Source organism: Carcharhinus amblyrhynchos, unplaced genomic scaffold, assembly GCF_965287045.1.
Source record: "Carcharhinus amblyrhynchos unplaced genomic scaffold, sCarAmb.v2.hapA chromosome_115, whole genome shotgun sequence".
Taxonomy (NCBI): domain Eukaryota; kingdom Metazoa; phylum Chordata; class Chondrichthyes; order Carcharhiniformes; family Carcharhinidae; genus Carcharhinus; species Carcharhinus amblyrhynchos.
The window spans coordinates 355,321-369,220 of record NW_027649855.1 but is presented as its reverse complement, the minus strand read 5'-3'; the positions used below and the strand labels follow the sequence as shown (position 1 = coordinate 369,220).

Sequence of the window (13,900 nt, the reverse complement as noted above, 5' to 3'; positions counted from 1 at the left end):
CTGTGTTGAGAGTCTGTGATGAGAGACTGTGAAAGAGGTCTGAACTGAACATATACGGACAAGGAGGCATTTGTCTTTAACACACCAGCCTTAGACCGGTTGTTAAGAGGGGAAATCCCCCAGGCGATGGTCAGGAGTTTGAAGTGGGTGTAAAAGACCAGAGAAAGGTGCCTGGAGTGTGATGTTCAGACTTGAGTGGAAAAGAGACTGTCAGTGATCACCGGAGTTGAAGGAAGAACTGGCTTAAGTTTAATAGTGTAAGCGCTGTTACGGAGGGCACTGATCACCCCTGACGGGTATTACGGGACTCTGATAAGAGCAGCATAGGAGTGGGGGAGCAAGATGGGAGAATAGAAGACTCCAGGTGGTGAGTATGAACTTATCTGTGTTATGGCAGGATCACAAGGACAGTGGGGACCCATCCGTGATGAATGAATATATGACTGAGAGGGACAGATTCATTAAACAGATGAGAAAAGGAGGGTGGAACTCATCTCATCCGTTAGACCAACAACAGAAATGGTTGGAAAAGGGAAAAAAGACAGAGCTAAGAAAATTGGAGTTCTCTTGGTTCACCAATTGGCTAGATTAATTGAACAAGTCTCAGTGTTGGGTAAGAAATGGGCTGATGACAAAGCAAAAGTCAAATTGTTGGAATCACACAATGGAGAACTAGAAAAGAGAAACCAAATTTTTGAGAAGCATCCGAATTTGGGGACAACTCTTTAGAGTATATCAAAAATGTTCAGGAATGTCCGAACCAGCCCGAACAGATAGAGTTTTTTTACAAGTGTTTAAAGACGGGCTGTCACCAGTTCACCAAAAAAGTCCTTAAAATGGAAATTCTTAGTTAGCAGAACTATAATGAATGGGCATCTGGAATTAAAGACCAGATGAGAAACCCTAAGGAGCAATCTTAGATTTTGTATTTCAGTGTGTTTGTGGGACCTGGTTGCTTATTGAATGCAGGTGGTTGTTGTTGGATTAGATTGAAAGTAGGAGTTGTTAAAAGTCTGTTTGTTCTTGTGGAGTATTGCAGGCGATAAATGCAATGCTTTACACTTTGATTTAACTTCAAAGAGGCTGAGGAAGTGTTAGAACTGTTAAAATTTAAGTACAAGATTTCTTGAATTTACTTCTGTTTTGAGTTTAGAACATTACAGCGCAGTACAGGCCCTTCGGCCCTCGATGTTGCGCCAACCAGTGGAACCAATCTAATGACCCTCTAACCTAAGCTATTCCAATGTTATCCATATGCCTATCCGCTGACCATTTGAACGCCCTTAAAGTTGGCGAGTCCACAACTGTTGCAGGCAGGACATTTCACGCCCTTACTACCCCCTGAGTAAAGAACCTACCTCTGACATCTGTCCTATAATTATCACCCCTCAGTTTAAAGCTATGTCCCCTCATGTTAGCCATCTCCATCCGAGGAAAAAGGCTCTCACTGTCCACCCTATCTAACCCTCTGCTCATCTTGTATGCCTCAATTAGGTCACCTCTTAACCTTCTTCTCTCTAATGAAAATAAGAACATAAGAAATAGGAGCAGGAGTAGGCCATCTAGCCCTTCGAGCCTGCCCCGCCATTCAGTAAGATCATGGCTGATCATTTGTGGCTCAGTTCCACATTCCTGCCCTCTCCCCATAACCCTTAATCCCCTCGCTTATCAAAAACCCATCAACCCGCGTCTTAAAAATATTTAGCGAGGCAGCCTCCACCACCTCAACGGGCAGAGAATTCCAGAGATTCACCACCCTTTGAGTGAAGAAATTCCTCCTCAACTCCGTTCTAAACCGCCTCCCCCTTTATCTTGAGGCTGTGTCCTACTGTCCTTTCTGAGCGGGAAGAGTCTCTCCACCTCTATCCTATCCATCCCATTCATCATCTTATACGTCTCAATGAGATCTCCCCTCATTCTTCTAAACTCTAACGAGTACAAGCCTAGTTTATTCAGCCTCTCCTCATAGCTCAACCCCCTCAACTCCGGCATCAGCCTAGTAAACCTCCTCTGCACTCCCTCCAGGGCCAAAATATCCTTGCATAAGTGCGGCGACCAAAACTGCACACAGTACTCCAGCTGCGGCCTCACCAATGTCCTATACAGCCGCAGCAAGATGTCCCTACTTTTATATTCAATCCCCCTCGCTATGAAGGCCAGCATCCCATTCGCCTTCCTGACCACCTGCTGCACCTGCAGGCTGGGTTTTTGCGACTCATGCACAAGGACCCCGAGGTCCCTCTGCACCGTTGCCTGCTGCAGTTTTTCACCATGTGAGAAATAGTCCTTCCTACCATTCTTCCTACCAAAGTGGACCACCTCGCACTTGCCAACATTAAATTCCATTTGCCATTTCCTGGCCCATTCGCCCAGCCTATCTAGATCCTTCTGCAGACTCTCCACACCCTCCGCACAATTTGCCGTTCCCCCAATCTTGGTGTCATCAGCAAATTTCGACACCGTACACTCGGTTCCCTCCTTCAGATCATCTACATAAATGGTAAATAGCTGAGGCCCCAGCACCGACCCCTGGGGCACTCCACTAGTCACCAACCGCCAATCCGAATAGCACCCATTAACCCCCACTCTCTGCCTCTAACCTCAACCTCAAGTTCTCTAACCTCAACCTCAACCTCAGCCTCTAACCTCAAGTCCCTCAGCCTTTCCTCATAAGACCGTCCCACCAGACCAGGCAACATCCTGGTAAACCTCCTCTGCACCCTTTCCAATGCTCCCACATCCTTCCTATGATGCGACGACCAGAACTGTACGTAATACTCCAAGTGTGGCCGCACCAGAGTTTTGTACAGCTGCAACATGAGCTCACGGCTCTGAAACTCAATCCCTCTACCAATAAAAGCTTTAATTAGATTTTGGAAGAAAGAAGAATGAAGGTGACTGTCTTGATCTGTTTTCTTTGTTTCTTTCAATGTTTTATTTTCACCCCCATTTAGAATGTTGGATTTGAATAAAGGAGAATGTGGGATGAACGTTGGAAGCTTCTATCTGTGTTTGTGTGTGTTTAATAAAGTAGTTGGGATGTTTATGTTTTTGTTTTTAATGTTTTAATGTTGTTTCTCTAATAGTGATTTTACAACAGAGTTTAATAAAATTGGAAAGTAAACTGAAATTTCAATGTCAAAGTACATAAATTGAAGTTTGAAATAACCAGTTTGAATTTTAAGAAAAATAAGAACATAAGAAATAGGAGCAGGAGTAGGCCATCTAGCCCTTCGAGCCTGCCCCGCCATTCGATAAGATCATGGCTGATCTGAAGTGGATCAGTTCCACTTTCCTGCTTTCTCCCCATAACCCTTAATTCCCTTGTCTGTCAAAAACCTATCTACCCGTGACTTAAATATATTCAGTGAGGCAGCCTCCACCACTTCAAGGGACAGAGAATTCCTGAGATTCACCACCCTTTGAGTGAAGAAGTTCCTCCTCAACTCTGATCTAAACTGCCCCCCCCCCCCCCCCCCCCCCCCCGCCCCAACCTTATCTTGAGACTGTGCCCTTGAGTTCTGCCATCCTTTCTAAGCGGGAAGAATCTCTCTACCTCTACCCTATCCATCCCCTTCATTATCTTATACGTCTCTATAAGATCCCCCCTCATCCTTCTAAACTCCAACGAGTACAGACCCAGTCTATTCAGTCTCTCCTCATAGGCTAACCCCCTCATCTCCGGTATCAGCCTAGTGAACCTCCTCTGCACTCTCTCCAAGGCCAATATATCCTTGCGCAAGTGCAGCGACCAAAACTGCTCACAGTACTCACTAGTACTGCGGCCTCACTAGTGCCCTGTACAGCTGCAACAAAACCTCCCTACTTTTATATTCTATCCCCCTCGCTATAAAGGCCAACATTCCATTCGCCTTCTTGATCACTTACTGCACCTGCAGACTGGGCTTTTGCGACTCGTGCACAAGGACCCCTAGGTCCCTCTGCACCGTAGCATGCTGCAGCTTTTCGCCTTTTAAATAATAATCCCTCCTACCATTATTTCTGCTAAGGTGGATAACCTCACACTTGCCAACATTATGCTCCATCTGCCAGGTCCTCGCCCACTTGCTCAGCCTATCCAGATCTCTCTGCAGACTTTCCACACCGCGCAATTTGCTTTTCCACTCATCTTCGTGTCATCAGCAAATTTCGTCACCCTACACTCAGCCCCCTCCTCCAGATCATCTATATAAATGGTAAACAGTTGAGGCCCCAGCACCGATCCCTGCGGCACTCCACTAGTCACCAACTGCCAACCAGAATAGCACCCATTGATACCAACTCTTTGCTTCCTATTAGACAACTAATCCTCTATCCACACTAACATCTTACCCCCAACTCCATGCACCCTAACCTTCTGTAGCAATCTTTTGTGAGGCACCTTATGAGGTGCCTTTTGGAAATCTAAAAACACCACATCCACCGGTTCCCCTCTGTCTACCGCACTAGTCACATCCTCATAGAAATCCAATAAATTTGTCAAACATGACTTCCCCTTAACGAATCCGTGCTGCGTCTGCTCGTTCAAGCCATTCTTTTCTAGGTGCTTCGCTATTTCTTCTTTGACGGATTCTAGCATTTTTCTAACTACAGACATTAAACTAACCGGCCGATAATTCCCTGCCTTTTGTCTGCTACCTTTTTTAAACAGCGGCTTTAGCCATTTTCCAATCTTCCGGCACTTCCCCGGAGTCCAGCGAACCTTGATAAATAATTACTAAGGCATCCACTATCACCTCTGCCATTTCTTTCAGAACCCCGGGATGCATTCCATCTGGTTCTGGGGACATGTCCACCTTCAGTCCCATTAGTCTATCAAGCACTACCTCTCTAGTGATAGTAATCGCATTTAGGCCCTCATCTCCTACCATCCTTCTATCTTTAATACCCAGCAAACTATTCGTGTCCTTCTCCGTGAAGACCGAGGCAAAAACCTTATTTAAAGCCTCAGCCATTTCCCCATCGCCCACTGCTAAATCCCCCCTCTCATCCTCCAAGGGTCCAACATTCACTCTAGGCAGCCTCCTCTTCTTCTTTATATATTTGTAAAAACTTTTACTGTCTTTTTTATATTTAGTGCTAGTATAGCTTCATAGTCTATCTTTCCTTTCTTTATCACCTCAGTCATTTTTTGTTGATTTTTAAATCTATCCCAATCTTCTATTCGCCCACTATTTTTAGCCACTCTGAACGCATCAGCTTTTAATTTAATACTCTCCTTTATTTCCTTCGATAACCACGGCTGGTTGTCCCTTCTCCCACAGTCCTTCTTTACCATCGGAATATATTTCTGCTGAGTACCAAAAAAGATCTCCTTAAAAATCCTCCACTGTTCCTCAGCCGTCCTACCAACCAAACTGCGCCCCCAATCTACATTTGCCAATTCTGCTGTCATCCTATCATACTCCTCTCTGTTCAAACAGAGGACACAGGTGCGGGACCCTACTTTCTCATCCTCCATCTGCGTCAAAAACTCAATCATACTATGATCACTGGTCCCAAGAGGATCCCTAATTCTACCTGCCTCGTTATACACCAGATCTAAGAGAGCTCGGTCCCTCGTAGGTCCCGTCACATACGGTTCAAGGAAACTACCCCGACAGCATTCCAAGAACTCTTCCTCAACCCCACCGTGTCCGACTTGGGTCATCCAATCAATATGCAGATTAAAATCCCCCATAATTATCACCGTTCTGTTTCTGCACGCGTCGATTATTTCCTTGTTTATAGCCTGCCCCACCTCAAAGTTATTATTTGGGGGCCTATAGACCACACCCACCAGCGTCTTCCTCTCCTTACTATTCCTTATCTCCACCCACAACGATTCCTCATTTTGCTCTTTGGAGCCTATATCTTCCTTTACTACCGCCCTGATATTATCCTTAATTAACAGAGCTACCCCACCCGCTTTTTCCTCCTGTCTATCCTTCCTAAACACCTGATACCCCTGGATATTCAGCTCCCAGTCCCTGTCACCCTGCAACCACGTTTCTGTAATGGCCACTAGATCATATCCATTTGTGCTGATTTGCGCCGTCAGCTCATTCACTTTGTTTCGAGTGCTTCGTGCATTCAGGTAAAGTGTCTTTATACCAGCCTTTATCTGGACCTTATTTGTAGAAACGCTACTAACCTCTCTCATGCCCCCTACTCCTTTCATTAGTGGGACATCCTCAACATTTACCTGCACATGTACCCTCTCCCTTACTTTAGAGTTTGTAATTTCCCCCCACCCCTCCCCAATTAGTTTAAAGCCCTATCTACAGTCCTAGTTATACGATTCGCCAGGACTCTGGTCCCGGCACTATTCAGACTAAGACCATCCCATCTGAACAGGTCCCATCTGCCCCAATACTGGTGCCAATGCCCCATAAGTTCAAACCCACTCCTCCCACACCAATCCCTGAGCCACCCATTCATCTCCTTAATCCTATTTATCCTGCGCCAATTTGCACGTGGTTCAGGTAGTAATCCAGAGATAACCACCTTGTTGGTTCTGCTTTTTAATTTGGTTCCTAGCTTTGCATACTCTCTCTGCAGATCCTCAGTTCCTATTTTGCCTATGGCGTTGGCACCCACATGAACCACAACGACCGGATTCTCACCCTCCCACTCTAGGTTCTTCTGCAGCCCAGATGAGACGTCCTGGACCTGAGCACCAGGCAGGCAACACGCCCTTCGGTATTCTTTATCCTTGTCACAAAGGACAGTGTCTGTGCCCCTAACTACACTATCCCCAATTACCACTACATTCCTCTTTACTTCTTCTGCTTTGACCTCTTTTTGAATTTTGAATAATTCTGCGTTCAAATTTTGTTAGGAATGGAATTAAACCTTGGAAGGAATCATGTGCTCTTTCCTTTGTCTTGAAGAAGCCATTTGAGACTAAGTTAATTCATTTGGCTCCTAGCCAAAAGCATCCTTGTGTTTTGTTTTAAGTAGATGGTTCGTGAATGACTTATCACAACCTAGTGATAATTGAGACTTGAAGAGTTTGGTTCATTCAGATTTTCTCATTGTTAACTTTCAAATTAAAATGATTGGTTACATTTAAGTCTTACAGTTTCTGACATTTAATTAAAAGAATAAATTGAGGAACCGATTTATAAATGGGAAGTTGCCTGAACTTATAAGAGATAAATAAGTTTAATTTTGACAAATAAAGGGTAATGGAAAGAGAGTCTGTATGGGTTTTGTGTTTCAAAGAGGGATGTATTGACACATGTTCTCAGTTTATGATGTAACTATTTGAATGTGAGATAATTTTACAAAGTAATACCTGCTTGTTTTGTGACTTCCCTGTACTGAGGGATCATCCTTGTGTCGTTTCATCTGTGGTAATCCTCATGCTCACATGTAAAGTTTGTTGATTCAATGCTAGATGTTTGTCATTTTCATAAATGACCTGGATGAGGAAGTGGAGGGATGGGTTAGTACGTTTGCCGATGACATGAAGGTTGGTGGTGTTGTGGATAGTCTGGAGGGATGTCATAAGTTGCAGCGTGACATAGATAGGATGCAAGACTGGGCGGAGAAGTGGCAGACGGACTTCAACGCTGATAAATGTGTAGTGGTCCATTTTGGCAGGACCAGTGGGATGAAGGAGTACAATATCAAGGGTAGGACTCTTAGCAGTGTTGAGCAGAAGGACCTTGGAGTCCGGGTCCACAGTACTCTTAAATCGGCCTCGCAGGCGAAGGATGTGGTCAAGAAGGCGTATGGTGTATTGGCCTTTGTTAGTCGAGGGATTGAGTTTAGGAGTCGGGAGGTAATGCTGCAACTTTACAAGACCCTTGTCAGACCCCACTTGGAGAATTGTGTGCAGTTCTGGTCGCCTCACTACAGGAAGGATGTGGAAGCTACTGAAAGGGTGCAGAGGAGATTTACAAGGATGTTGCCTGGATTGGGAGGCATGCCTTATGAAGACAGGTTGAGGGAGCTAGGTCTGTTCTCCCTGGAGAGACAAAGGTTGAGAGGCGACCTGATAGAAGTTTATAAAATGTCGAGAGGAAAAGATAGGGTGGATTCTCGGAGGCTATTTCCCAGGGCTGAAATGGTGGCTACGAGAGGACACAGGTTTAAGGTGCTGGGGAGCAAGTACAGAGGAGATGTTAGGGGTAAGTTTTTCCACTCAGAGGGTGGTGAGTGAGTGGAATCGGCTGCCGTCGGTGGTGGTAGAGGCGAACCCGCTGGGGTCTTTTAAAAGACTTCTGGATGAGCACAGGGGATTTAATTGGATTGGGAGTTATAGATAGTTCTATGGCCTGGTAGGTATGGATATGATTGGCGCAACTAGTGGGCCGAAGGGCCTGTTTGTGCTATTATATTCTATGTTCTAATATGTTGAGAGTTATTTGTCTGAAAAGTTAAGGGCCCTGGAGAGTGTCAATGACTTTACAACAGATGACAAGATTTTTCCTTGTACTTAGTTATTTGGGGTTATAAGAGTTCAAATGCTTAAAGGGGAACAAATAAGTCATCTGTGCAAGTTATGTTATTCATAAATACATTGGTAAAATAGACAGAATGATGGAGGAGTTTCCTGTATAATTTGTTAAACAGATGGAAAACATTTGAATTACTTTTAACTTGTACTTTAGTTACATTGTGTAATTGGGTCATAAAAGAACGTGGTATGTGTATGCCAGAAGGTGATAGATTTTGAACTGTGACTGTGGAAGTTTAAATCTGAAATGGTATCTGTGACAAAAAGGTGTTTATTGTGCAAATTTGGATCATTGTTAAATGACGAATACTTTGGAGAGTTAAACCTCTCTCTTTAGCACTTTTGGGTGCAAATTTAAATGTTATTTCCTTTGCATTTGTATCAATGATTTATTATGCGCCTAGTTTGGGGGCGTTTAAGAGATCCGTGGATAGGGTTATGGATGGAAAGGGTTTGGTTTAGGTTAGAGGGTCATTGCTTTTTAACTGGTCGGCGCAACATCGTGGGCCGAAGGGCCTGTTCTGCGCTGTTATGTTCTATGTATTGTCCTGTGCGTAATTCTGAACCTAAAATGATGTTTAGAATATGTGAGTATTTGTAGCGTGTTGTTGTCTGTAACTTCTGGAATATCAATATATTGTGGGGATGTATTATTGCTGTACATGCCAATGTCTAGGCCTTGCTTGACTGTTGAGTGATTGAGGAATTCCTGACAGACACTGGCCCTGAGTTTGTGATTCATCATGCTTCACGTTCAGGATGGAAGGGAGATATGTGACCTGTGTGTCTCCAGTGTCTACAGACATGGCCGATACCCAGAGATTGGTGTGGCAGCACCTGACTGGACTCTTATTGATCGGGGGGATGAAGTTCTGATTGATTGGCAATGACCAAAAGGGGCGTGAAACTCAACCTGGAACGAGTTACAGCAATGGTGACCATGCCAGTGATGACCAGCACGAGGAGAGCCACCACACCCGAGAAGGAAGGAACGAAAACCAAAGCCAGAGTGCCAACCCAGACCAAAGAACTATAATATGCAGAGGACAACCGAGACCGATGCACAGATAAAGGCCAGTGTTTGCTTGGGTACTTGCCGGTCACTCAAGGTTAGGTCAAGGTCTTGTGTTGGACTTGAACATAGAACATAGAACACTACAGCACAAACAGGCCCTTCGGCCCACGAGTTGCGCCGATCACATCAACACCTACCAATCCATAGACCTGTCTATAACCCCCAATCCCACTAAATCTTTGGTATTTTCCTGTAAGATAACTTATTGTTGGTTGAGTGGGTGCTTATTGATTATGTGGGCACAAAAAAAATCCAAGTTTTTTTTTACTGGGGGTGGGCCCATATGCTGGTATCATTTGGCTTTGGATTGGTCATGGGCCATGCTTAGGCCTGGCCCAGACCAGAAGTGGGGAATGAAGTAGGGAAAAGGTGAATGTATTTTGTACCTGAAGGGAAAGGGTTAATGGATTTTGTATCTAGAATATGTCACAAACATAAATAACCCTTCATCATGACAGATCTTCTTTAACTTATACTGCTCCTGGCATTAATATAAGTTATTTGTTTATGTGTTACATGCTTTAATTCTCATTTTTACAAAGACAGGTAGTTGAATGTGGCTGTTACTTTGTAGACTTTGTGAATCTTACCTATTTGTGTTAGTTGGACATTGTTACACAGATGGTAGTTTGTGATACCGCTTTTGACAGCTGCTGATGGCAGATCACGATACCAGCTTTTAACAGGAAGAGTCCTGCTGGGACAGCAACGATCGCACAAGTAACTTCAAAGACAGGGATACTGGTACCGCTGCAGAAGGGCTTTGAATCGTGACCATGTTTCATAACTGCAGCTGCCAGCTGGACTGTGAATTGTGATTAAATCTGGGGTTGTATCACGACCAAGGAAGGAAGACCCGGAGTTCTGGCCGGAATGGGAAACTTGTGTCGTGATTGACACTAAGACTCATGATGTATAAATGCCCATTTGTGTTTGTGTTCTGAGAAGTTTGTTGGTCCCTGCTTCTCCCAAAGCTCTTGAATAAACACCAGAGCTTTGAAATAAAAACCACTGTATTTTGACTCACTGACAGTCTTGGGTATTATTTTACCTACAACACTTGAATTAATTTGATCTTTCTCTACAACCTGGATATGACTAACACTACATTCTGCACTCTCTTGTTTCCTTCTCAAGAACGGTATGTTTTGTCTGTATAGTGCGCAAGAAACAATACTTTTCACTGTATTCTAGTACACGTGACAATAAATCAAATCAAATCACCTGTGACTCCACTTTCAAGGAGTTAAGAACCTGTACCCCTGGATCTCTTTCTTCTTTAATTCTCCCCAGCGCCCTACCATTAACTGAATAAATCCTGCCCGGGTTCAATCGACCAAAATGCATCACCTCCATTTGTTCTAAACTCCATTGTCAGCCCACTGGACAATTGATCAAGATCCCATTGCAATTGGAGATAACCTTCTTCACTGTCAAATATGCCACCAATCTTGGTGTCATCTGCAAACTTACTAACCATGCCCCCTATATTCTCATCCAAATCATTAATATAAATGCCAAATAACAGTGGACCCAACACTGATTCAAAACTTGGAATACTGTGTATGGTTCTGGTCACCCTATTATAGAAAGGTTATTATTAAACTAGAAAGAATGCAGAAGCGATTTACTAGACCGGTATTGGGACTTGATGGTTTGAGTTATAAGGAGAGTTGGATAGAGTGGGGTTTTTTTCTCTGGAGTGTAGAAAGCTGAGGGGTGATCATCTCGAGGTCTATAAAATAGTGAGGGGCACAGATCAGCTACAATATCAACATCTTTTCTCAAAAGCGGAGGAGTTTAAAACTGGAGGGCATAGGTTTAAGGTGAGAGGGGAAGAGATATAAAAGTGTCCAGTGGGGCAAGTTTTTCACTTGCACTTCCTTCAGTTCAGTGTTAGCTGCTTCCAATGCAGTCTCCTGAACGCTGGAAACTAAATGCAGACTGGGTGACTGCTTTGCAGAACACCCTTTCTCTTAGCTTGCAAGCATGAACTTGTTAATCCGGTATCTTGATATTTTAATTCACCACCTTGCTCCCATGCTTGGTGGCCTAATGCACTGTTTATATGAAGTTGAATGCACACTGGAAGTGTACGGACTCTATGGACTCTATGGAAGAGTAGCACCACCTAATTTCTCAGTTAGGCACTCTTAACCTTTTTGGATTTATGAGTTCAATCATTTCAGACCATGATCTCTTTTCTCTATTCTGTTCTTTTTTCCAATCCTTTAACCCATAGGGCCATACGTAACTCATTTTGCTTTCAAAGTGCAGACCCTTGTTCTGCTATTAACAAATTTTCCTGAACACCCTTTATCCCTGATCTTTTAATTCTGTTCCTCCTTTTTTTCATCCCCCTCTCCAAACATATAATCCATTACATTTCAATCCCTCTTCAGCCCTGAAGAAGAGACAGACAACTCAAAACCTTAACTCTGTTTCTCTCTCCACAGATGCTGCCAAATCTGCTGAGTCTTACCAGCGTTTTCTGTTTTTTCCTTTTTGCAGATCTCCATCATCTACAGTATTTTGCTTTTATTTTCGGAGACCACCTAATGACCTCTCCATTATTAGCTGGATGAATTTAAAGTTCAGCTAGAAAGGGAAAATGTAAAAAGAAAGTTGCATGTGACTGACATGTTTGCATGCTCATTGTTGGAACTTTTAAATGAGCTTGTTTACCTTTGTGATTTAATATTTTCTGTTTTCCACTGTTGATTTTTGCAGGGAGGTGTCACAGATTGATCAGTTCTTACAAGACACAGCAGCACGAGAAGCAAATGCCAAAGTTCGTCTGCAGCAGTTTATTGAGGAACTTTTGGACAGAGCAGACAGGGCCGAAAAGCAGCTAATGGTGATCAGTAGTTGTGGTACATCACCTAATGGCAGTCTGGGAAGGTGCAGCAACCCAGGGGCAAAGGGAATTAGCAGAGAACAGGTACTTGGATTGTGTATATTCAGCATTGAAAATGGGATAGAAAAATGAAACTACCCAAATTTCTTTTTGGGTTATTCATTTGTGGTTGTGGGCATTATTGATATAGCCAGCCCACTTGAATCACTATGTTACAGGTACTTACAGGCAGGTTTCTTAGGGATTGAGGGGAAGGTAACTGTTAGGATGGGTAAGCCTGAAAGGAAGGACAGGCAGGGACAGGCTAATAAACACAATGGGACTGATGGACTAAACTTGTTTATTTCAGTGGATTAGTACATGGGACTGTGATGTTGTGGCCATTACAGAAGGACAGGATTGGCTGCTCATCAGTCCAGGATTTCAAGGTTTTAGACGAGATAGATAGGGAGGTAAAAGAGGTGGTGGAATTGCATTACTCGTCAAGGAGAATGTCACATCTATACTCAGAGGGACAGACTGGAGGCCTCATCCACTGAGGCAATATGGGTAGAGCTCAAAAATAAGTAGAAGATTATGGAAAGATGCAATAACAGAGTTATCACATGGTGACTTTAACTTCTCCAATGTTGACTGGAACTTCCTTAGAACAAGAGGCTGAGACTGGACAGAATTTGTTAGGTGCATCAAGTGGGTTTCTTGAAACGGATTGTGCATAGCTCAATAGAAGAGGGGCTATACTTTTTAAAGTAAAATTTATTTTTTAGTCAGAAGTAAGGCTTACAGTAACACCCAGTGAAGTTACTGTGAAATTCCCTGAGCTGCCACAGTCCAGCACCTGTTTCTGCCAGTGCACCTAACTGGCAAGTCTTTTGGACTGTGGGTGGAAACCCATTGAGCACCTGGAAGAAACCCACGCAGACATGGGGAGAACGTGCGGACTCCACAAGGACAGTGACCTGAGCTGGGAATTGAACCCGGGTCCCTGGTGCTGTGAAGCAGCAGTGCTTACCACTGTGCTACTGTGCCACTCCATGGTAGACCCTGTATTGGTAAAAGAGCCTGGCCAGGTGACTGACGTTTCAGTGGGAGAGTATTTTGGAAACAGTTCGACAAGTTTTAAAATGGCTATGAATAAGGATAAGCCTTGTGGATCCAGAACTGGCTTGCCTGCAGAAGGCAGAGAGTGGTTGTGGATGGGTCTTTTTCTGCATGGATGTCGGTCACCAGTGGAATGCCTCAGGGATCTGTTCTGGGACCCGTGCTGTTTGTAATTTTCATAAATGACCTGGATGAGGAAGTGGAGGGTTGGGTTGGTAAGTTTGCCGATGACACAAAAGTTGGTGGTGTTGTGAATAGTCTGGAGGGATGTCAGAAGTTGCAGCGGGACATAGATAGGATGCAAGACTGGGCGGAGAAGTGGCAGATGGACTTCAACGCTGATAAATGTGTAGTGGTCCATTTTGGCAGGTCCAATGGGATGAAGGAGTATAATATGGAATAGTTTCGGTTAGAGGGTCAT

The 13,900-nt window shown here is 44.0% G+C and overlaps 1 protein-coding gene across 1 annotated transcript in view; it reads left to right on the top strand.

Moving 5' to 3' along the window:
* The window catches only part of fbxo41 (F-box protein 41), a 451,090-nt gene that overhangs the window by 115,017 nt on the left and 322,173 nt on the right, over window positions 1–13,900 (top strand). Inside the window, exon 4 of the mRNA XM_080183008.1 lies at window positions 12,252–12,462. Within this exon, the coding sequence (XP_080039134.1) occupies window positions 12,252–12,462 (211 nt within the window). The remainder of the gene's footprint in view (window positions 1–12,251; window positions 12,463–13,900) is intronic.